We start from the raw sequence: 25,103 nt of genomic DNA, 5'->3' as shown, positions 1-25,103 counted from the left end.
GGGTCTATAAATGGACATGGTAATTCCAGCCTAGTCATTTGCTTAGCATCACCGGGGTAATTATAGTGGCTCAGGTAAGATGACTGGCCACAATTTCCTTCACTTCACTGAAGGCAAACGCGGGCTTTGAGAGAAGCAACAACAACAGAGGCTTTGTACACCTGGTGTGGGATGGAAGCTGGGGGCAAAGGGGGGAGGCGGGGCACTCAGAGCTCTTCAAAAGAGCAGGTACCCCATAATGAAGCTGTACCTCCTCTGAAATGACCTGCTAAAATTAGCATGGATTCTTCTGGAAGGCTTTTGAGTCCTTTTTGCATGAAAAACAAAGCACGTTGGCAAGGTTTCCAAGTTACCTGCCAGGTGCTAAATGCTTCAACTGCCTTTTCAATGAGTTAATTCTACACCATCAGGCAGAGCCTTTTAGTGAGACTTGCCATGCAGATGACACCCATGCGGAGGAGGGGTGTAAGCCAGCGACATGCATGTTTTAAGAAAACATGGTGGGGGGGCCCTGAGTGGCTCAATCAGTTGAGCATCCAACTCTTGGCAGCGGCTCAGGTCATGATCTCAGGATTGTGAGATCAAGCCCCATGTTGGGCTTCACGCTGAGCGGAGAGCCTGCTTAAGATTCTCTCTCTTCCTCTCTCTCCGACCCTCTGTATCACACATGCATGCATTCTCTCCCTCTCTGTCTTAAAAAAACAAACAAAAACAAAAACAAACAAAAAAACAAATCATGGTGACTGCTGTATGGCTAAAAAGTCTCCCCAGATGGGTCATCCATTGTAGGAGAAAGCTCACAAGGAAACAATCACTGTGTCAGTCCCAAATTCTAAGAATAGTCCTCCCTCCCTCCTTTTAGCCATTTCTCTTCCACCACTCTTGTCTTTCTCAGGGCCAATAAGGCCCCAGAACTGTTCACTAGGAATAATAAGGATGAATTTTGGGAACACTGTGTCTCTTCTTCACACTTGGAAGGTCTGATGCTCTTCCTGCTGAGACAGTTGGCTTTCCTCAGTCTTGCATGCTTCCTCTCTTCTGGAACGTCCTTAATCAAATGAGCTCCCCGCACTGCTTCCTCATCTTCTCCCAGGTTCTATACCCTCTCCTCAGCCTGGACTGTCACAGAAGAACACCCAATATCCTTTACTTCTTTTTCCCCCCCATAAATTGATGAATGAAGCTTCCCCTCAGGAAGGAGAGAAAACAGTCCAAGTTGGCCTAGATGGAAGAAAACAGGATTCACAGGGCAGGCTTGGCTTTGTGAAAGAAATCCCAGGCTTTGCCTCCTGGCTTCATGCCAGGCACCATCTCCTGCCCCGGGGATTTCATTTTGGCTTTGGTTTACATTCGTGTTCCTTTTCAAAGATTTAGCAGAAATTACTATTGCATGACTCTCTTAGGGCATTCTGCCCCCTGCAGAGGATATCTCACAGGAAAATGGTATATTTACGCCACCACAAATAGTACACCTACCACATCAAAATCATGGGTTTTCCAAGATGACACGAGCAACACTTGGAAGCATCTTCCAACACCTCCCCATCCGTCACCCGCCTCCCCTCACCACACCAGATTCATACCACCATTACCAAAGGCGCCGACATTACCATACGGAAGCTTCACCAAAGAAAGTTCACCTGTGCCACCCTTAAAATTGGTCTAAAACTGAGTGGCTCAATTGGTCAAGCATCTGCCTTTGGCTCAGGTCATGATCCCAGGGTCCTGGGATCAAGCCCCACATTGGGCTCCTTGCTCAGCAGGGAGTCTGCTTCCCCCTCTGCCCTTCCCCCCCCATTCGTGCTGCTCTCTTGTTCTCGAGCTCTCTCTCTCCTTCTCTCACTCTCAAAAAAATAAAATCTTTTTTTTTTTAATTGGTCTAAAACAAACCATACTCTTTTGGGACCTAGGGGACCCACTTCACTTTGCACGAACGCCAGTGGACAAATGTGCAGAACAGGGAGAGGGTCATGGAGGCAAGTAGCAAGAGGAACGATGTGCCCTGATGGAACAGGGCGCTTTGTAAGGGGTGAGTCTCCCTCTCCTGGGATGATGGGTGGAGCCAACAGTCCACCCGCAAAAGCTGTTTTAATGGAGCCCTCTAATGCAGGAGTGGGTCTCAGCGGCCATCGTCCCGAACTGGTCTGCCTCTGACTCCTGTCACTCAGCAGAGAACAAGGCGGAGGAACTTACCCAGTCCCTGCCCCTGCCCCAGGCCAGTGTCACCTGAGCCATAAAGAAGAAGGGGTGCAGGGCTCAGGCCGGCCATAGCATCAATGACGCTGGTCTGCAGAGGTCAAAAATAACGTCAGCCTTCTCGACCCTGCCTCTTCTCTGTTCCTTCTCATCCTTTTTTCTTGCTCCTGTAACTCTGTTATCGGTGCTAGAGAAATGCAAAATCTAAGGAGGGGATGATGTAATAACTGGGAAATAAATGCCTCTGCTTACCTTTTCTGTCTGACATCGTTCTTGAGTCTGCTGCCAGATAGGGTGACTGTTCTCAAAACATCTCTACTTCCCACCAAAGCAAAATCTAGCACGGCACAGATTTGTTGTCATTACTTTAGAAGTTATACAGACACCGGGCGTCCGTCTGTGGCACACTAATATATAATTGAAACCAGAAATCTGAAGGGCTTTTTCAGCAAATGCACTTGTTTTCTCCCCTTCCATTTTTGACAGACAGACACAGATAGACATAGATCGGTATACAGACATAGATACATATTCACATAAATAGAGCTTTTAAAAGCCACCAGGTGTCCCCTTACCTCTGATGGCTTTGTGGTACATTTTCCTCTTCCTGAACACTCCAAGTCATTTGCGTGGCTCTCCCCCGGCACACAGGTGCTGACCTTCACCACCAGAGTCAGGCGCAAAGCCACGATGGATTTAGTAACGGAATCATTCACAAAACCTAAAATGGGGGAGGGGGGAGACAATAGGAAATATAAAGTAAAACTCTACCAGACTATGAGCTTCTCCAAGACTCTGAGTTTATTTTATGCAACATTCAAGTCTGACGAGGAAAACAAAATACAATTTCAGGCAAAGATACAAAGCATGTGACTAGTGGCCATTCAGACCTATGGCCTTTCAAGAAAGGCCAAGCGTCATGAGAAACACCCAAGGCCCAGGGAAGAGGAGACCAGGCCCTCAGGCATCGCCTTAGACACTTGTGCCGCTCCTTCCCCGTGTCCTCTGGGGGCCCTTTCGTCTCTCGATCCCATCCCCGCATTAGCATCTTAGAATTTACTGGTTTTGAGCCCCTCTTCTCCCAGGAGGCCACCTGCCCACACCTCCCGACTCTTCCTCCTCCTGTCTACTTTGGATCGTGACAAACACTCAATGTCCCCCGAGGCCACCCCCTGTACCAGCCTGCCCGAGTGGCTCCCAGTGTCCTAACAGGTGGGTAAGCAGGACAAGAACACATTCAATGATGGGCTTATTGATAAATAGTGTACTTCCTCACCAATCTGCACGGTATCAATTAAGTTATGTGATTTAACCATCTAATAAAACAGGACCAATCTCAGGTGAAGACTGATCGAACTATCACTGACGTGTCCTATTTATCACCAAATGATCTTGCAACTCGTGCAGCTACTTGTACGTAGGAGGTAACAATAAATGTGGAAAAAAAAGTAGCCTCCAATTGGAATGAAGAAATAATACTACAAGTATCTTGCATCAATAATATAATTATTCCACTAAGAGAGTGTCTGTCTTTTTTCTAACAAGAATCTTCACTTATTTATGCCTAATTTTTCATTTCTAAATGAACAACCTACTTAACATTTCCATCATCCAGGAGACAGACTCCTGTGTTGCCCATACAAGGCGCTTAAGACAAGGTAGTGAAAGTGGTTCTAGACAGCCATGCCTCTCTGAGCCCCAATTGTCTCTTGTGTGAGGGAAGGAAAATAACTGCAAAATAGGGTGACCGTAAAATTTATCCTCAAAACTAGGACTCTTTTCCAATCCAAATGGGAGAGCTTTTATGACGGCAAGTGGACACAGGCATAAAGTGAGACTGTCTCAAATAAAGGGACAAAATGGTCACTCTTCTCCTCACGGCCTGAGGAGCACCCAGAGATCAGGAATCCGCAAAGCGCCAAGCGCGACATTCGTGCCGGGGGTGGTGTGACCAGGCAGATGACAGATTTGAAACAGCAGTATGAGACTTAATTCAATCCACAAGTTTTAAGGTTGTGATGTAAGTTAAAGCAAGTCACAATGGAGGGGAGACAGCCTTCAACTTCAGTTTGTAATCAGGAGACAAATGTCTCTCGGTGCATCGGTAAAGCCAGGTACCGCGGGTCTCGCAAACAGTGGTATTTTACAGCCACAGAGAACTAGTTGCTTTCTTCCTAAGATTTCCCACTGAAAACTTTAACATTCATTGGCTTTGGGACAGAGGGAAAGCATGGTTCCAGCCAAAGCACTTCCTCTACAGAGCTTCACACTTCCTCTGTCATGGCTCCACACCTGTGGACGCCTCACCGCCACCTCCCAGACACCTTCACTCATGCCTGGCTCACCCCAACTCTGTAAATGGTTGCTTGGAATACCCCTCCTCTCCCAATGTTATAGCTCAGATCTCACCTTATTCCTGAGCTTTTCCTCAACAGGCCACCCCCCTCCAAGCTCTGCCATGCCCACCTGTGCCCGAGTACACACTCTCACATACAGGTCCCTGGTTTTTCTCTGTCTCAGGTGCTTTATCTTCCCACCCTTACTGAAGCTTTCTTAATGACAAGGGACAAGTCTTAGAGAAGCGGCTGGTCAGAAGGCAAGAGACGGGTACATAAATGGCCAGAGCAGCAAAGATAATTCCCTGGGAGGACTTTCCAAAATGCCCTGCCATCCAACACGTCAATTTTAAAAAAGAGCAATCACTCGAATGCATAAAATTCCAGTTTACTAAAAAAATAGTTGCTTATCAACTTATGATTAACCATGATAGAAAAATGGAGCCTGGTACAATGGCGGGATGCCACCAGAGTTCTTATCCTAAAAGACATTTTTATACATAAAATAATGGAGGTAAAATCAGATATCAGAACTTATAAAGGTGTCTTTTGTATCTTTGCTTGTTCTCCGGTTTCATATTAAGTTATTGTTAAAAACTATATCACCGGCCTACTTACTATGCATTTAGATCACAAAATGCTACGTAAAGCTGTAGAAGAGGCCTCCCTCTGAAGGTTCTTTTAAAAATTCTATTCAACTATTAAATTTACGTAGCCAGTAGTAATTCAAATGAATGGGTAGTTAAAAATATGCATGGTATAGTTTTCTAGATAACTTGCTTCCACTTCCTCAGTGAACATTTACTGAGCTCACATGTACAAACCAGGCAACCACTTAGATTCCGGGCCACGAAGATGGCGCGCTCTTCATTCCTACCACACCAAACTCTGAGTCAAGAGCAGTGATCCTTCACCAGTTTTGAAACCAGAAGCTTCATAATTTTGCAGGGGCTTTTTCCAAGTACATACTGCCAAGCTCCAACACAAGTGCTTCCGAATCAATGGTCTGAGACTGGCCTCTGGCAGGTGTGTTTTTAAAAAACTCCCTAAGTAATTCAAACATTGCTCCCAGTTAAGAACCACTGGTCTGGTAGAAAAACTAATCTAAGGAACATAAGTAATATTATATCACCTGGAATTAGAGGCAGGCATTTGAGCCACTGAAAGCACATTTTACATGTCTATTTTTGAAAGTCTAGGTGACTCTGTGTTATTTAGACCATCTTTATCCTCTATGGCTCATCATAGGTCTCTAAAGTTCTTGGAGACAACTCTGATAAAGGTTTCTATATTAGCTTTATTTGCTCCATAACACTATGAGTATTTTGGCCCTAAAATCCTCCAGTAAACTATTAAAGAAATCAACCTTTGCAACAGTGTGTCACACATTACTATGTAATTCCTAATTATGTCACTGAATCCCCCAAAGTAAGTCAAAAGTATATGCACATTATTTTCAGCAATATACTGCTCACACGATGACAGCGTTGCCTGGTGGCTCCTTCCAGGTAAGAGTGTAATTTCAGTAAGTTGTTGGCACCTCCCTTTGATCATGTCTCAGGGAAAATGCTTGGAGCTGCTCATAATGAAAAGTAATACTGTCCAATTTAACTTTCATCAAACTGCAGCTGGGTTAGAGCAAAGTAGCCCTCAGGAAATCCCACATGCCAAGAGCAGGAACGGCACCCTTTACAAAGGGGCAGCAGGAAGAATCCGAAATGAAATAGAACTCATTTTTTTTTTTAAAGAAGTTCTTCGGGGCTTTATAAGTGATCATTTGAAAGTTGTTGAAAAGCCCGTGTGGTTTCTTTGACACAGCACTCAAACTGATGGACACTTCTAACACACTTATAAGAAATGCAGGGCAAAGGGTCACTATTTTTTCTCTTCCTTAATAACATGAAATCAACATATGTAACAAAATTCTTGTAATAGACTTAGACAGAAAAGCTTGTCCTCATATTCAGAATGCTAAGATCCGTAGGCCAACTGATCAACTGGAGACAAAAACTGACAAAGTAGGAATGAGGAGGACACTCTGGTTCCATTTCTAAAGCTGCCTCAGAATGGGCTTTTGTCAACACTGGCATCTTCTACGGTCCTTCCAGAAACTACAGAACTGCTCTCACACAGCAGGTCATGGCGGCACTCCAGCTAAAGCCTGGTTTAAATTAATGACAAGCGAGGGAAAGAACAAGATGAGATTTAGAAAGAAGGGAGAAGGAGGGAAGGAGGCAAGGAGGGAGGAGATTTAGAAAGAAAGTAGGAAGGAGGGAAGGAGGGAGGAAGACTAAAGAGGAACAACAAAGCGTGAGACAGAAAGTGGATGAGACCCCAGGAAAGGAGATGCTGATACAGAAACACAAAGAAAGCAGAAACGAAGAAAGAAGTTGAAGGCTCTCCATCCACAGTTTCAGGGGCTCTCCCACCTCTGTCACATTTTCTCACCCTCTCACTTTCATGAGAAAATATATTCTTCATTCCAACCATAACAAATGTAAGACTAGAGTTCTATGAAAATGTTCATGAATAAACATATATTTAAATCATCATTGTATACAGTCCAAGTCTATGATTCTGACTATGAGGCAAAAATATTGAGTCAGTTTACGCGAACAGATCACGTGCTCCAGTGAGTAAACTGGTGCAGTGGGGTAGGTGGGATGGACAAGCACGGGGACAGAGGGAAAGTGAGCTCATTCGTTCAACTTTCAGCAGATGCTTATCCAGCTCTAAGTAAGAGGCTGCTTTTAGGATGAGCTCCAAAGGCAGAGAAAGAGCCAGCAAAGAGATTTGGATGTCATATGTCACATGAAGGAGGAGGTTATGTGTCACATGGATGAGGAAGTCATCAAGCACATGGATGAGGAGGACATGTGTCACATGGATGAGGAAGACACCAAGTCACATGGATGAGGAGGACATGTGTCACATGGATGAGGAAGTCACAAGTCACATGGATGAGGAAGACACCAAGTCACATGGATGAGGAAGACACCAAGTCACATGGATGAGGAAGACACCAAGTCACATGGATGAGGAGGACATGTGTCACATGGATGAGGAAGTCACAAGTCACATGGATGAGGAGGACATGTGTCACATGGATGTGGAGGACACCAAGTCACACGGATGAGGAGGTTATGTGTCACATGGAGAAGTCAGCATGTCACATGGATGAGGTCAGTATGTCAGATAGAGAAGGTCATGTGTCACATGGAGGAAGTGGTCAGTGTGTCACATGGATGAGGAGGTCATATGTCACATGAAGGTCAGTGTGTCACACAGATGAGACATCAGTGTGTCAATGGCCGCACCTTGATGAGGATAGAGAGGCAGGAAGAGCCAGATCAGAGGATGTCTTGTGAACCTTAGTGAAATGAGAATCCATTGAAGAGCTTTAAGCAGGGGAAAAAACATATGATTTATGCTTTTTCAAAGATCATATTTTGGAGGAAGAACCAACAAGACTTCATATACGCTGGAAGTGTGACATGAGGGAAAGGAAAAAGTCATACACAGTGCAAGCGACTTTGCTGCTGGGCAAGAAAATCAAGATTTCTGTCGTGAAGAGACTAAATTTGAGATTCTGATGAGACCCCCTTTCCGAATAGAGCAGTCAAAAGTTGGTGGTTGGACATAGGACATGAGTAGTTAGAAACATCAAGGCTGAATATGTGAATGTGGGCCTCATCTGAATATAGACGGTGTTGTACTACTGGGACAGGGAAGGGCACCTAGGGATCAGGAGTGAAGGAACAGGGCCCAGAACCAAGCTTTACAGGCCAATATTCACGATATAAACTTAGTTGTGTATTGACATCAGACCACAACAGGATCATACTAGAATGATTAACTAAAACAAATAGCTACATGATTTTTTCACGGTGGGGTTGATAAGAAAAGACAAGATTTCGGCAGCATGAAGGACACCCAGAACTACGTGATGGCAGACCTCTGAACACTTCAGCACTGAGAGGGGAAACTGTGGTCCCTGACAAAAAGAAAGGTTTCACGATGCTATATTCAGATGCTGGGAAAGAAAGAGAAGAGGGAGGGAGGGAAGGAGGGAGGGAAAAGACACTGCTTAGCTTGGAGAGCCCACTCTACCTGCCACACAACCAGATAATTTCCCTGATGAGTTTTAAAATGATAATGAAGGAAAACTTTCTCCAAAGATTATCCAGAGATCTGTTAACACCCTCAAGTAACTAGTTACAGTGACAAATAAAAGGTGGGTTTCCTTCCCCCTCTCCCCATTCCTCCTCCCCTGACTCTACACAAAAACATACAAACGCTCTGTCCTGCCCACAACCCCACACTGGGCTCATTAACACAGTAATAAAATGTTCTGCCATCAGAACAGTCCTTTTAAAACAGTGATTTTGCCAAACGCACCTGCCCTGGTGCCAATGAGAAGCTGAGAGCAACAGAAAGGGGGTCCGGTCATTATCTCTGGGGTGGAGGGGTCAAGCGTCCGGGGGAGCATGCGAGACCACTGGCTCCAGGCCATTAACTGTTTATTTTACCACTTGTCTTCTTTGATATTAACACTAAAGAGTCTTAAATGGACTTTGTAGTTAAAACCTCATTGGGATTAATGGCAAACGAGATTTGCATTTCTCACTTCAGTGATTTGACTAAAGACCATTTTCTTTCCTGTTAAAGGAAAGCATACATGCAAAATAAAAATTCTGGCCGTAAATACTTGAGCAGTAGGTGTTGCAAACAGACTGCCGACTTTTCCCATTAAGACTTGGCGAGTCATTTGGCACAAACCTATAACCTATAAAAACCGTTCACAGTCCAGGAAGTCCCATGGCTGGCAGTAGATAGGCATGAAAAACTTGAAATATTGCGAATTTCAGCTCCAGCTGGAGACCCAGGCTTTCTGCATTAACATAATCATTGAGAAGGCAAACACCCCCAATTCCCACATCTCGTTCCATAAAAGCAGGGCTGAAACGGTGCATCTGCACCAACTTTTTTAAGAAGGTGGGATGGATTTTAGCACAGAGCTGAAGAAGCCGGTCAGGAACCCCATGGATTTGTGACTCCGTACTTGTGGGTTGAGAAGAAAAACCTGAGAAGTAAATCATCTTTTGACAATGTCAGTCCAGAGGCAACAAGAGAGCTTGATGCAGGGAGCAGATATGAACCTAGACCAAGTCCAAGGCCGCATGATACTAAAGGAAGGCTATAGGAGCGAAGATGTCCTTCCATTTGCATATGTGCAGAATGCCAGCAGCCCAGAAGTTAAGGGGGAAAGTTGAATATGGACTAAAAATGCTGTGGTACACCCATGTAGTGCCCGGCCACACTGACTACCCCAGGACCTCCTTCGAGGCCTATCTGTCTTTTCTAAACAAGCTTTCTTTAGATTTCCACGTAAAGGCTGGGTTCTGCGGTTGTTTGCTTGCCTGCTTATTTTTAAGTTTTGATACTTGAAGCGGTACATTGCTTTTTGGAAAATTCACTCATACAAACTATCTCATTTTCTGTGGGTTCCTGAGTAAGGTAGGGCCCAAAATGCTTTCTGAATTAGGAGACACAATGGCGCATAACAGCGACAGAGCAGATGTTTCTATCATTGCCACTCATCAGAACCATCGGGTAGGTTACCCCTGGCTGAATGACGATGAAAAGTATATACCAAGTAATGTCATTGGCTCCAGAGAAAAAGAAATTGCAGAGATAATGGGAAGCTGTTGTTGAAAAAAAAAAAAAATCAACTTGCTATCACCTGGTGATAGAGTGACTGATTCTCAGCAAATCTTACTGTCAGATACAGTGGCCCTTCCCCACTGCCTCCCCGCTTCAGCAGCATCTCCATGGCACCTTCTATTCGTCCTGCAAGGAAGGTTCTGAAAATTCAATATCAAACACAGGCTCATGAAATGAACAGAAATTTAAGACAGAGACTCCTTAGGTTGACATTCTACACTTTTCCAAAAGAAACTGTATTCCCACAGTAAAGGGTTTCTACCCCAAATTGCTGTATTTCTGCTTAATTTTGTTCAAGAAGATGTTCACCCTACCACAGCCCTTTGTCTACTAATATTACACTAAATTATTTGTCTGAAATTAAGACTTGAGTATTTTAGCCACCGGGGTAACTGCCAGTTGCCCGGTGGTATGCATTCTCCCCACATCCTTTGAACAATAGCATTAGGAGTTCGTGCCGGGAACTGGGCCACCCGGTTAAAGAACCTGCCTCTCCTCAGGGACTCAGGGACAGGAAGCGTGGCGCTTCCGTGACGTACATCCACGAAGACTGAGCACGTGTTGCCCTGCCCGTTCTTCCCGCAACCCACTGCCCTGTGACAGTGGGGGCGGCCAGTCTGAATCCACAGATGGAGTCTCCGTGATGAGGGTGTAGGATTGTCCTCTCGGGACTGGACCAGCTACCTCTACACTGTCACGTGAGAGAGAGGTGAACTGGGAACTTGTTTAAGCCAACGTATTTGAGGTCTCTCTATTACAACAGATTAGACTGTATTGTAATCAATCACCGTCACCATCATCATCACCACCATTGTCGCAGTCAGTTCAGTGCAGGTTGCTAACAGAGTATCATATGCTGCCCAGCTTAAATGACAAATATTTATTTCTCACAGTTCTGGAAGCTGGAAGTCTGAGATCAGGGTGAGAGCACAGTCAGAATCTTGGTGAGGATTCTCTTCCTGGTTTAAAGACAGCGGCCTTTTTGCTATACCCTCACATTGCAGAGAGAAAACTGGTCCCTTCATCTCCTTATAAAGGCACTAATCTCATTATAAGGGCTCCATCCTCATGACTTAATCTAACCCTAAATACCCGCCAAAGTCTCCACTTCCAAAAACAATTACATCGGGGAATAGGGTTTCAATACATGAATTTGAAGGGGACACAAACATTCAGTCTATAGCAACCATCACCCCCATCATCATTCCCATCACCATCATCATCACCACCACCCCCATCATCATCACCCCATCATCATCCTCAATACCACTACTCCCATCATCATCACCCCAAGTACTACCATCATTATCATCACCACCACCACCTCATCAGCAGCACCACCCCTATCATCATTACCACCATCATCATCATCACCCCACCATCGTCACCATCATCATTACCATTGTCACCATCACCATCACCCCCATCACCACCACCACCACTACTACCACCATCATCACATCATCCACAGTAACATCAACAACCAACATCTACTTGAAGTGGGATCCTCAACGGAACTTAGACTTCTGTGGGTCTGAGGAAATAGCTCTGGGAAAGTATGGCCCCTAAGAAAACAGCAGTGCTGGGATGCAGGCATGTAGGTCATTTAAAGAGTCCCCTAACTCAGTTTCTATGATGTCAAACCTTTTAAATGAAATTTTTTAAAATTATTTCCACTTTTAGAAATTATTGCTAGAATTTAAAAATAATGTCCAAACAAAAGTACAGCACACATTCATAAAAATTTGACTTTTATTATCTACCCTTTTGAATAATTCATGCCTAGGTTCTACTTTAAAAAGCTAGGCTGTAGGCTACATTTAAAGTTGTAAAAGAAAAATATGTGAATAAATGAGGTATGGCTACACTTCATAGGATTAAAAGACTTTTTTTTCTTTTTAAAGAACAACCAGCAATTAATACAAGAAACACATAATGGTATGAAATGGTATAAAAAATATTCAAATTATAAAATCTTTTTTTGAAGCAAAATTTACAACTAGGCCTGTCAAACCTTTCCATGTGCCTATTTCTGGCATTAAGTAATCTCCATTTAGGGGGGAAAAAACCTTATTGCATATGAAAACCACGTCCTAACTGGGCACATTTTTTAAATGCTAGCTCTTGAACACCCATTGGTGGAACATGAAAATTAGTTTGCCCCTTCCTTTGAAATTTTGTTGGCTCACACAGAATATACAATTGAAATTCTTCATTTATTTAATCTTTTTCGATGTCTGTTTGATCGCCTTTTCATAATCAGTTAGAATTGTATCACTTAATCTTCCATTAGTACAGTTTCAACTCATCAAATACTAGTAAATCAATTGCTAAATTACTGTCGAACTCATATACAATTACCCACCACGTCCAGTCACTAATACCCAATGAATGCGTTCTGATTAATGGCATTACTGTGAATGCCAAAATAATTAATCACTTCTCTGTGTTGATGTGACGGTAATGGGAAACGCACAGCTAATTGGGCTGCAGATGACTTTATAAACGCTAGGGAGTCAGAGAACCGGGCCTACAGAGGAGCTAACATAAAAAGCTGTTGATTGACATGTTTCCCTTCTGAGCTGCGGCAAGCATTGTGAACATGATCTTTCAACTGCCTTTGTTCTGTTGCATTCCTCCACTCTGCGTTGATCCAAAATCCCGCATTTAAGTGGCCACCAATAAGATGGTCTGGTACCTTCAAGGTCATATGAAAGAAGTTACCTAAATTTACCAGTGCTTGGTGAGCATTCCAATTTGAGATGCGCTCGCTTCTTGAATTATGTATAACAACCTTACCTTCCAGGGCATGTATTGTTGTACTAAAAATAACACTAGCCAATGTATGGCGGTGAAGGTCCAATGGTGTGCCATGATTTGAAAGAAAAACAATTGGGAGGGATGGAGAGGTTGACTCAGGTTCGGCAGGTCTGGTTGCGCTATTTCTAGCTCCTATTAGCATTGTCACCCAGGAACAGTCACACCCTCGACCTCAGTCCTCAAGATGCTCAGAGGCAGCCTTGCCTACCTGCTCCACCCTCTGGAGTTCCAGAAAGGTCTCCACCACTCAGCTCCTCTCTTAGCTGGCTCACCAACACCTACAATCAGCATCCCCTACAGAGTTTATTTAACAAACAGTTATGCTGGCTGCAGCCTGATCCAGTAAATCAGAATGTCAGGGGGTGTAGCCAAAGACACCTATGGGTCCAACTACCGGCTATGTTGTCTTCAGGATGACTGCTTTTCTGCCAGGTTAAAATGCATATATTTCAATGGGGACCATCCGCAGGGTGAATGTGTTTACTAATTCCTTTTCTTCAACAGTTCCTTCTTGCGTGGATCTTAACGTGGGCTCCAGCCTAACGTGATCCAGCCTACCTCCCACCACATCTCCGCCTCTCTCGCCCTTGTTCTCGGAGCTCCCACCTTGTGGCCCCATTGCTGTTCCTCTGATATTATGCATTGTCTCCAGCCACAGGGCCTTTGCACAAGTAATTCCAGCCTTTTGCCTGGAAGCGTTTCCCCATTGTCTAGTTAATCTTTCAGCCTAATTATCTTTCTTCAAGATAGTGATCCCCACTGCCCCCAAGGTTATGTCAGATTTTTATTATCAACTAGAGTCATGGCACAGTGACTTATCACAGTGTGCTCATTACACTTGTAATTTTCCATTTATTTGTGGAATCATCTATTACCTGTTGCCTCACTAAAACATCCGGCTCATGAGGGCAAGGGTTTTTATTTGTTTTGTTCACAGCTCTATCGCCAGCACCAAGCAGGAGCCCAACTCAGTAGGTGCTCAGTAAATACTGTGGGGAGGGAAGAAGAGAGGGAGCAAGCAAGGGAGGGAGGGAAGGAGGGAAGACAAGTATGGCACCTGAGTGTGGCTCCAGCAAATGGAGGATACAAGAGGGACAGAGCAGCAAAGAGAAACAAGGAGCCCAGAAAAGAAAGCTGGTAGTGGTGACAGGACAAAACTCCTCCAAGCTCCTGCTTTAGCTAGCAGCTTTGGAGTAATCCCTACCAGCTCTGACCATGAAGCAAAGCGGTTTCAATCTTAGCCAGGAGCTGCCCTGAACCCAGAGCCCCAAGCCAATTTAGGTGGCAAGCCTCATTATAAACACGCTCTGCTTCAGACCACAGACAATACGACCAGTCCGGCTCCAGGGCTTACCAAGAAAATGAATTACACACTGTCCCCATTCCCAATCAGCTCTCTCTCAAAATTCAGTTCTTTAATTCTATGTGACTGGCAGCTTAGTGGGCTGCAAAGGGTTTCCTTTATCTGTCTGAGCAAATTTTATTTATGCTTCAGTCTTTACAGAAGTCCTAGGAACGTTATCTGATCATCAATTCTTTCTGGGATACTCAATGTAGCAAATTAAAAATCCTATCTGTCTTCCTTACAACTTTTACTGCCCCAAATCCCAATCTGACTTTGTTTGAACAGATGGCCTTCAGTACTAGAAAATCGAACAGAAATCACCATGTGTAAGGCGGAGGCCCCAAAACAAAGAACCAAAGAAAAAAATGATCTGACACATCAAGTGGGTCCTGGTCTTTTCTAGCTTCCATTTACTTTTTTAAATTAACTTTATTGAGGCATAACTTACAATGAAATACAGTGAGTTTTCACAAATGTAAAAACTCTAGTACTATCACCAAGGTCAAAATATAGAATATATTTTTCTTTAAGGTTTATTTATTTAGAGGCACCCGGGGGGCTCAGGTCATGATCTCAGGGCCCTGGGATCAAGCCCCACATGGCGGGTCGGGGGGGGGGGTGTTTCCTGCTCAGAGGGGAGTCTGCTTGAGATTCTCTCTCCCTCTGTCCCTGATGCTTGTGCTCTCTCGCTCAAAACATAGATTTTATTTATTTATTTGAGAGAGACAGAGAGAGCAAGAGAGTGGGGGAGGGCAGAGGAAGAGACTCTTTAAGCAGACTCCCCACTGAGCTGGGAGCCAACGTGGGGCTCGATCTCATGACCCTGAGATCACCACCTGAGCCAAAACCAAGAGTTGGATGCTTAACCAATTGAGCCACCCAGGCGCCCCTACAATATATTTCTCTTAACTGAAGTACGGTTGACATATACTATGTTAGCTTCAGGTGTACAACAGAGTGAGTCAACAGTTTTAGACATTACTCAGTGCTCACAATAAGTGTGGTCCCCATCGGTCACCATACAACGTTATTACAATATCATTGACTATATTCCCTGTGCTGTGTTTTATATCCCTGTGACTTGTTTATTTTATAACTGGACGTGTGTACCTCTTAGTCTCTTTCTCTTATTTCACTCATCCCTTCTGGCTTCTATATCGAATGCTAATGGCAGACCCCTGTCTTGGTAAAAGGGCTGCCTGCCCTCACTGAAGGAGAGCTGGCTTCCTCGTGTGAAATGCAAGCTTTGGGATCAGGCATGTTGGTAGGAGCCAATCACACTTTAATATTCCAAAGGAAATGCTCCTCAAAATACAACCATCCCAGTTGTAAAATGAGTAAGTCACAGAGATGGAAAGTACTGTGTAGGGAAGTAGAGTCGACAATATTGAAAAAGAATCAACAGTATTGGAATAACGTTTTTTGGTGATGGAAAATAACTACACTTATCGTGGTGAGCGCTGCATAAAATATAGAATCGTTGAATCACCATGCTGTGCACCTGAAACTAAGATCACATCGTCTGGCGACCAAAATAATAAACATTTTTTAAGAAGGAAAAAATACAACGATCACAACAGAAAATTAATTCATGATTTTCCTGATTGTTTTTATTCACGAATATTAGCTGGGTACTATACCCTGCACATGAATACTAGCATTATTCCTGACTCTAAGGAGTGTTTCTCTCCAAACTAATTGTCCAGTTTCATGCCTCCTTACATGCTCGCACTCACCCCCTCCAAGCTTTCTACCCTTTTATGCTTATCCACCTGTCAAGTCCTTCAAATCCGACACGCGCACATCCACATCCGTGTGTCTCTGTAGGAGCAAATCTACGTACGATGTGCACCTATGTAAGTGTACATACACGAATGGGCATCCATGTGCACATGCATACATGCATACGCACACCGATGCGTGTATCTACGTGTGATGGACGGACAGGTGTAGGCGTGTGCATCTACGTGTCTCCACAACACATTCTACAAAATAGAATCAGATGCACAAAACCTAAAGCAAGCCTAAACCGAATGTTTCAGAAGGCTGTCATTGTCTTGAGGGAAACAAGTCTGAACAAATTTTCTGTGCCACGGGATCTGTGAACTCAGATCCACACAGGACACTCAGGGGCAGGAGACTCTCACCACCTCGGCTTGCTGGTTTTTTGGTTGTTTGGCATAAGTGAGTTTGAGTCGGGTTTCCACGCTTACAAAATAACCCTCCTCTGGTTACTTACCAGGAATTCACAATGTATTTAATGTATTCATTCCGTCAGTGTTTATTGACTGCCTGCTTCCCCCAGGCACTGCGTCAAGTGCTTGTGATACAAGACGAAACAGGCCAGATTTAGTCTCCTGCCCTCACGATGCTTACATTCTAGAAGGTATATACATAGTGTATGTTAGAAAGGGATACATTCTATGGGGGAAGAGGAGGGCAGAGCAAGGGGGTGTGGAGTACAGGGGCACAGAGGAGAAAGGGGGCTGCAGCTGTACAACAGGGTAGCCAGGACAGGTGACAAGTAAGCAAGGCCACGAAGCAGGTAAGGGAGTGGGCCAGCAGGAGCGGGCGGCCGGTGCAAAGGACAGGAGCAGGGAGGATGCCTGGGGAAATGGAGAAATGGTGGAAATGGTGGGAGCAAGAGAGAGAATAGGAGATCGAGGGGTCAGAGAATGAAGGGACAGACATAGGAGGCCTCGTGAAGTTTTCAGTCTTGGCTTCCAAGACTTGGCGGAGTTAAACAGGAGACACTGGGGATTGTGAGCAGACCTGGGATGTCATTATGGGCCAGGTGTGGGGCAGGGCTAAGAGAAGGGAGGCCGGTCAGGAGGTTCTGGCAATATCCCAGGACAGAGGCTGGGGGCCGGGCAGTAGAGCAGGGCCGTGGAGAGATGCAGTTAGATCCCAGATACGGTGAAGTTGGAGCCAAAGGACTTCATGGTAAATGGATGTGGGATGGGAAAGAAAAAAGTTCAAGAGTGACGCCAAAGTTTGGGATGTGACTGCCTGGCAGGAGGAAACGCCTCACCAGAGCTGGGAAGGCCACCCTCAAAATGACTCTGCCTCTAAGATCTCCAACCCTGAAATTCCCCACTCTGATTCACTTCTCCCTCGCACGGCCTGCCACCACCATCTTCCTAGTCTCCCCACGCTGTCTGTTGGGCCCTCTCGCCTTCTCTCCCACATCATCATTCCCCAAAGCCCCTCCCCACCTACTCCTTCTCACTGGGGAACTTGCTTCCTTCCCAGAAGCTTCATTTCTAAGCTCCAAGCAGAGGATCCCTCGTTCTCCATCTGCAGCCACAGCCTCCCTCCTGAACTGGGGTTCTCCATTTCCGAGGGCCTGCTCAACGCCACAAACACATCGAAACTGACTACGGCTGCTCTTTTCGAAGAAAAGCCTTTCTTCCCAACAGATATACCTCCCAGCTTGAAACTCTGATGCCTGTCACTTTTGATTCTGCCTCTCTGTCTCCTTGCTTCCCTGACACACAATCACGTCTAGAGAATTGACCTTCCCAATGTCCCTGGTATCCAGTGTCCTGCTTTCTGCAGCCACACCCACCTGATTTTGGCTCTTCCCGCTCACCACCAAAATCTCCTCCACAGCGCTCACCATATGATAGCAGCTCCCCTGAACCTACCTACCTGTGTTCCCTCTCCTTTACAGTCAGCCTCCCACCTCCTGTCCTCTTCCGAATCTTCTGTGGCTCCCCTCTTGAAATCCACTGGTCCAGCCAAATTGATTTCCCTCCCACATCATCATTCACACAGTCCTCCTACCCTGAATGTCTTTCCCTCTTTTATCTATTCCTCAGTTCAAGGCCAAGCTCAAAATATACGAGTCTAAAGCCTGAACTTTCTGCTTGGTGACTATTCTTCCCTTCTGAGTTCATGTAGCCCTTAAATGATACAATTCATCTGATATTTAATACACAATCTTTTCATCTTCTCAGTTACCTCTTGAAGTGCTCTTTATCATCTCGAAATCATTGCTACCTAACAAGAGTAGCAATTACTTATTATATGAATATTTACACTCTTCCGACTTCTGCTTCTAAGGGGAAAGGACTCTTGCTGGCTGGGTCAGGTCCCAGGCACGTTCTTTGTAGTGGAGAACCCCAGGAACGGACAAGACAGAAGGACTAAAAGCAAACCAACAAACCCAAGAGGCTACACTAATATACGGAAGAAAGGACCAGAAGAGCAAGAAGAAAAAGATGGGGAAATCCTCAAAGCCTGGGTGGGTGTCGGGCTGAGATTTTGGCGAGTAGACGTTGAGAGTGGGGGAGACGATTTCACAAAGCAAGTGCCAAACACATGGAGACTATTAAGAGAGCGGCAAGGATGAGAGAAGATCGATGAGATTTTTGCTGCTTGATAGGAATGCATTCTTCCCACCGTATTCGTGTTCTCTCAAACAGATGAATAAAGATACCAAGTGTTTTAATCCGTTATCGGCTGCGGGACTGGGTTTATTTGATGTGACTTTATGAACAAGATGAAGCTATGGGACAATGAGAGTTATCTGGGTTCCATAATGAGTATGTCCTGTCTGCCTGGAAGCTAACATCTCTCAAGTTCAGGAAGTGGGATTTTCTATTTCTGTGTAGTCCCAGTGCTGAGCACAGTGCCTTGAAAGTGGTAATTTGTCAATAAACATTAGTTGACGGTTAAAAGGGGTATGGATGGACAAACAGAGGATGCAGATCTTGTTTTTTAACATGATCATGTTCCAGAGGCTGGCATCTGTTACTACGGACATAGCCAAACAGTATTTGTCGGTGTATTTATTTAAAGAGATTTTCCATTTGTCTACCAAGCAAATATAACTTTTGTAGGTCAAACTCACAATTACGGCATTAAAAGAGGGCACCATGAGCGCACTGCTTGTGAGGGATGTGTGTGAATACCAAAAATATCACGGCATTCACAACCCAAATGTCAGAGACAGCATTAGGGAGGAGAAAGCAAGAGAGTCTTTTTGAAATGCAGTCCTAATTATTTATATTCCTCACCAAAAACTAGACAATTTTCTCCTGCTGACGTGCCCTATTTTGGTCCATTTACTTGCTGCTCTCAGTTTTAGACCCAAGAGCTTTGAGAAAAACAACTGCAACTACTATAATCTTGTGTCAAAGTCCAATGATTCTCTCTAAAGCATCCCTGATGGGTTTTCAAAATATTTGTCTTTTCTGGAAAATCCTTTGCCCTATTCTCAGAGAATAATTCTGACCTCATAAAAAGTCTATGATAAATGGAACTTAACTATCTCCCTTCAGCATATGGAAATGGGAAAGCAAAAGAATCTAAGAGAAGGAGATGGCAACCGGATCAGGGATTGCAGCCTTCTGGAATACGAAAGTTCTTTGCATAACATTAAGCAGGAGAAATGTCACTAGAACCTGACCATGTGGTAGAAAGCACGACAGCAGCAACTGCTCTTCATTCCCCATCACCCCATCAGACGTACGAATGCAATAATTCAATGAAACCATTCCGTCTACTATGACTCTGATATGCAAGCACTTTACATATCTTCTGCTTAGAGAGATCTGCACTGTGTGGGGGCATCTGGGTGGCTCAGCTGGTTAAGCGTCTGCCTTCAGCTCGGGTCATGATCCCAGGGTCCTAGGATCAAGCCCCATGTCGGGCTCCCTGCTCAGTGGGGAGCCTGCTTCTCCCTCTCCCTCTGCCGCTCCCCCTGCTTGTGCTCTCTCTCTCCCTGTCAATAAATAAACAAATTTTTTTTTTTTTTTGAAGAGAGATTTGTACTGTCCTTTCTCTGGAAACTGTAAAGCACCATTTTTCTCCTTTGTGGAGCTCGTTAAGCACTTCAGATCACTAAGGAAGCTGCTAAGACGTATGTCTAAACACGACGTTGGATCAAGTTGACAACAACTAGCCACAGTCGATGCAAGGGCAAGAACACACTATTCCAAAGATAAACGGGCTGTCCTCACTGAAAACTGGAAGAAAGCTAAGGACAATTTGATAACGTGTATCAAAGTTGTTATTAAAATATAAATCCTTTGATCCAGGAAATTCTCGATCTGGAAATTAAACCCAAAAAAATCATCAGAAAGGCTACAAAGATGAGATTACAACAGTGTTTGAGATTCTGTCTTAAAAGGCAAAAGAAATGAAAGAGCGAATTGTTTAACAATAGCATATTGATTCAATAAATTATAGTACATGGATTCAATGGAACACTATACAGCCAGTAAGAAGAATACGACAGATTTATACCTATTAACACAAAAGAATGTCAGGGATGCATTGAGTGAAAAAGGCAAATAACCAAACAGCATATGAATGTGTTCCTCTTCCCAAAAAAAGTGTGAATATTGTTTATATTTATAGTACCTATTGTCATAGAGCCTTTTTAATTTTCAAAAGAGTAAACTGGAAAATTACCTTTTGGTGAGAAAACCTGGGTTGAGCCCTTCCCTCCCTCCCTTCCCTTCTCCCTCCCTCCCCCTTAGAAAGAAGAAAAAGGGGTACACAATGGAGGGGCAGAAATTTGGCTATAAACACAGCAATTCGTGAAATTACTTTCTTAGTTGAAATTTGCACTGACAGAAGTTAAGAAAAGCTTTGACAGGAAACTGGTAAGGGCCTGAGAAGGTGCGTCTCTAAGTTAAAAGAAGAAAACATGGTCCAATCAAAGTCTGCATTAGATTTGGGTTAAAACTACTGTCAGTTAAGGAATAAGGTATTTCTTTTCAGAGTTAACAAGAAATTCTTTAAAATATAAAAATAATCTTCCTTATTACTTAATTTTTCCAAAGTAATCTATAAGCAAAATGAGCTAGTTCTATTTTTCAAATAAAAGGCTGAGGGAGAGGGAGAGACAACGCAGCAGAACAGGGAGGGAAGAAAGGAGAATTTATGGTTATGAAGACATACCTTGAGTTTGCTTCTTGAAACCAAGCCAGCCCTTCCACCTGATGCGTCAGGCCCACGCAGGAGAATTACCCCACAGTCTCTCTGTTCCCCTAAATGCTGAAACTAGGGCTCGAAATCTACAGAAGCAGCTTTCCAACTTACAGTCATGCTCAGAGGCATGGACCCGGACTGGTGCTTCTCTATCCTAGGGTTGTCCTTTACTTTCTGATTAGTACCTAGAATTTGCACAAATTACGGTGTGTGAAAGAACCTGGGGAGCTTGCAAAAGACTGATGTGGAACAGCCAGCTCTGTGGGTAGACCAGCAAGCTGCCTTCCACAAAGCCTGATTCCAGACTGTCTTGAAGGGTAAGAGAAACATCTCATTCACCTTCGCCCAGCTGCCCCAATGCCACCACAGCCGGGGCAACCGACGCTCCATGTTGGCCCAGGGAACCTTCGACGGTCACCTCTAGGGACCATGCATGTCCGCAGTGTTTTTGTTAACAATACTTAGTTTAGCACCACAGTCAATAGGTACCGATACACAAATGATGCTGAGCATGACAATTTTTAGGAAAGTAAGAGCAAGGCATTGACGTGCAAGGCCAGCTAACAAAAAATTCTAATATTCATTACCAATAATAAAAAGATCAAAAAGAATAATTATGATTGCTAATATAGAAATGTGGTTTCAATTTAAGTAAAATTTAATTTAATAGAAACTTCCCAACCAGGCAAACGGGAGCTATAAGAATTTTATCCAAATTATGCAGTTCAGGTCGGCTTTCTACTTCTCCTCTACTTTTGTTCTAACTATTGCTCTTTATTTAAACTTTTCCAAGTTTCTTCTCTCTATTGCAGGGAGTTCAAAAGACCATATTCAACTGTGGTTTTAAGGTGACCACGAAAAGGTGAGACATTTGCATTTTCTTTGTTAAATCTTAAGGTTTTAGCAAAAGAAGATGTTAATGATTCTATAGCTGGTATCCTTTCCGAATTTTCTTTGACTATTTTACCCCAGGCCACCAGAGCAAGACATCTTAAAGGACAAAATATAAAATGTAGCATCCCCAAAAGAATGGTGGAAAGTTTTTCTATCTTTCTTTCTTTCTTTTTTCTTTCTTCCTTTTTTTTTTTTGTATTTGATCTTCAAATACTTTTAATGTAATAAAGGAGGAAAGTTTAAATGTCACAGAGGTGGGTTGTAAAAATCTACAAAGAATTCTAGAGACTGACATTTGCAACTAGAAATTTTCTTCACATGGCATTTACTGAGCAGAAAAACTGTTACATATGAACAAAATGTAATCACTCAGATGGCTACCGTGTGGCCATCATGGTCTGAGGACCTATGATATGGCCCCTTCTCTCTAGAAATTTACAGTCTAATTAAAGATATAAAATCAACATACAAAAAAAAAGAAGATAAAGAACATTGAGATGCCACATTGTGTGATGCTGGCTGACAACAGGATTATCAGAAGGAAAAGTGAGACTTAGCTGATAAAGCAAAAACATCATGAGTTAGAAGAAGCAGAAGGAGACAGAGTAAGGCAAAAATGATCCCAGAGACAAGACAATACACAGACTTCAAGAGCAAAAAGGAATGTGCAGGGTTGGGTGAGATGAACACCTGAAAAGAGTGACCAGCCATTCAAACCACAGGATTCCGAGGCAGGGAAAAATCAGCCCCACTCAGGGCTGGTCTCAGTACATAAGAGCTGAGAAGAACTTCTGGGAGTGTCAAGAACACAGACAGGGTCCAGACCACAGAGATGAGACCTATCATGGAACAGCAGGGAGACAGGGTGACAGTCAGGAAGGGGTTACTCGGGACAGTGGGACATTATGCTTACAAGAAATCAGATTTCACTCAGGAAGCTAGAGGAGGCTCAGTGCCTATGGGCTTAGGGAGGAAGGTTCCAGCTCAAGGTACAGCCAAGGGGCCAGAGACCTCAGAGACCCAGGTTTAGACGGCAAGGGATGTGCTCGATCCACCTTCACAAACAGAAGCCAGCAAAACATTGCTTGTTCGGGGCACCTGCGTGGCTCAGTCCGTTAAGCGTGTGCCTTCAGCTCAGGTCATGATCCCCAGATCCTGGGATCGAGTCCTGCGTAGCGCTCCCTGCTCAGAGGGGAGTCTTCTTCTCCCTCTCCCTCTGCCTCTTTCCCTGCTTATGCGCTCACTCTCTCTCTGTGTCAAATAAATAAAATCTTAAAAATAAAAATAAAAAAATTGCTTGCTTGAGAATGACCTGCAGAGGGTTTAAAGAAAGGAAGCCTGAAGGCTTCGTGAAACTAAGCAAGGTCTGATACTGCAAGAACGCAGGGGTAATTTCAGAAACCAGTCTGATAGCAACCTACGTATGGGATGATGAGTTATAGGATTTCTGAGAATCAACCCTACTTTACTGGGTCAGAGGTAGGATGCAAATACCCATCCTTATTCTAATGGCCCTAAAACACGTCATAATCATGCAGGTGTCATCAAGGTATAGTAAAAGAATGTACTGACATTTTAAGTGCCCCAATGAATATCTTATTTCTTTATAGCCTAACTTATTTCATAAGATCTGAGGAGCTCACAGAAAAGCCATACCACTAAATAGTGAAATACAAATTAAAATGGACATCAGAGCCAGGAAAAATAAAACTTGAAGAGTGTGTGGAAGAGAGATAAGCAGGCCATAAAATCTTCGCAGTTGCGAGACCTGAATTACCAATTTGGCTCTGCGTCTCCCAGTGGCCTTTCCGGCAAGTAAGAGGAAAACGTATGCTAAGCACCGTTTACTCTACATGGGAATCCTTCCTTCTGACAAGTCCTAGTCTAGACCTGGCCTTTTTCTCTTCATACCTCTTCTCTGCCACCCTGTGTCTTCCACAGGGAGCCAGATGCTGGAGCCACGGGGTCCTCACGGCTAGAGGCCAGAGGCCAGTGACACAGAGCTGGAAATTGGCCACTAACAAGATGGAGAAGCATGGCAGGTGGAAAGGGGCAGTGTCTGGCCTATGTATCTCCTGGCTATTTTGAACTCCTGAGAAACAAAAGAATTCATCAAGAAATGGCTGCAAAAAAGTAAGACCTCTGTCTAGAGATCTGATGTCTAAATGGCTAAAACAGGAACGTGCAAAAAAATTAATATTGGCCACTATGCGTAACTTTGGGAAGCTCTCCAGCCAAACTATGATGTTAAAAAATCTCCTATGCCTCCTTTCCTGTTGGAACTTTTCCCATTTGAATACTGCCCACCACCGTTACCCTAACTGGTGTGGTCCTCATGGTGTCTCCTGTCCTGTTGGGACATGTTCCCCCAAATCGTTCTCTTCATCAAATTTACAGGATGAAACATCCCAGCTCCAAATGACTTGCTTTCAAAACTTACATTTTAAAAGTCAAGGCTCACAGGAAGAGTTTACCCAGAGGGAGGAAAGAGAGAGAGAGTTCAGGAATAAGAAAATAGAGCTTTATTGAAGATTCCGAAGGACTACCTGGAAATTCATGTCGAAGACTAGAAGGTCCCTCCTTTGCCCCTTGAAAATAAACAGAGAACCCAGGAAATAAAATTCATACCTGGAGCACTTTACATAAATTTGTTCATATCCTCTCAGTTGGAGGAATGGATGGGAGATTCCGTCACACGCATGCTGAAATTAAATTCTATTTCCAGTTGTGATGGCCATTAATCAATTTCCAGCACTATTATTAAATTATCTTAATGCAACAGACTCCCGTGCCATCAAAATGCCACACACTGCACTTTGGGCATCCAAGGAGACCACTCTGCCCAT

At 44.0% G+C, this 25,103-nt stretch overlaps 1 protein-coding gene across 1 annotated transcript in view; it reads right to left on the bottom strand.

Annotated features, from left to right (window-relative positions):
* DNER (delta/notch like EGF repeat containing) overlaps window positions 1-25,103 on the bottom strand; it is a 239,418-nt gene that overhangs the window by 141,895 nt on the left and 72,420 nt on the right. Inside the window, exon 7 of the mRNA XM_008690561.2 lies at window positions 2,772-2,917. Within this exon, the coding sequence (XP_008688783.2) occupies window positions 2,772-2,917 (146 nt within the window). The remainder of the gene's footprint in view (window positions 1-2,771; window positions 2,918-25,103) is intronic.

Source organism: Ursus maritimus, unplaced genomic scaffold, assembly GCF_017311325.1.
Source record: "Ursus maritimus isolate PB19 unplaced genomic scaffold, ASM1731132v1 scaffold_1, whole genome shotgun sequence".
NCBI lineage: Eukaryota > Metazoa > Chordata > Mammalia > Carnivora > Ursidae > Ursus > Ursus maritimus.
Note: the sequence above shows the minus strand (reverse complement) of the source record. Positions and strands in the feature narration are given on the sequence as shown.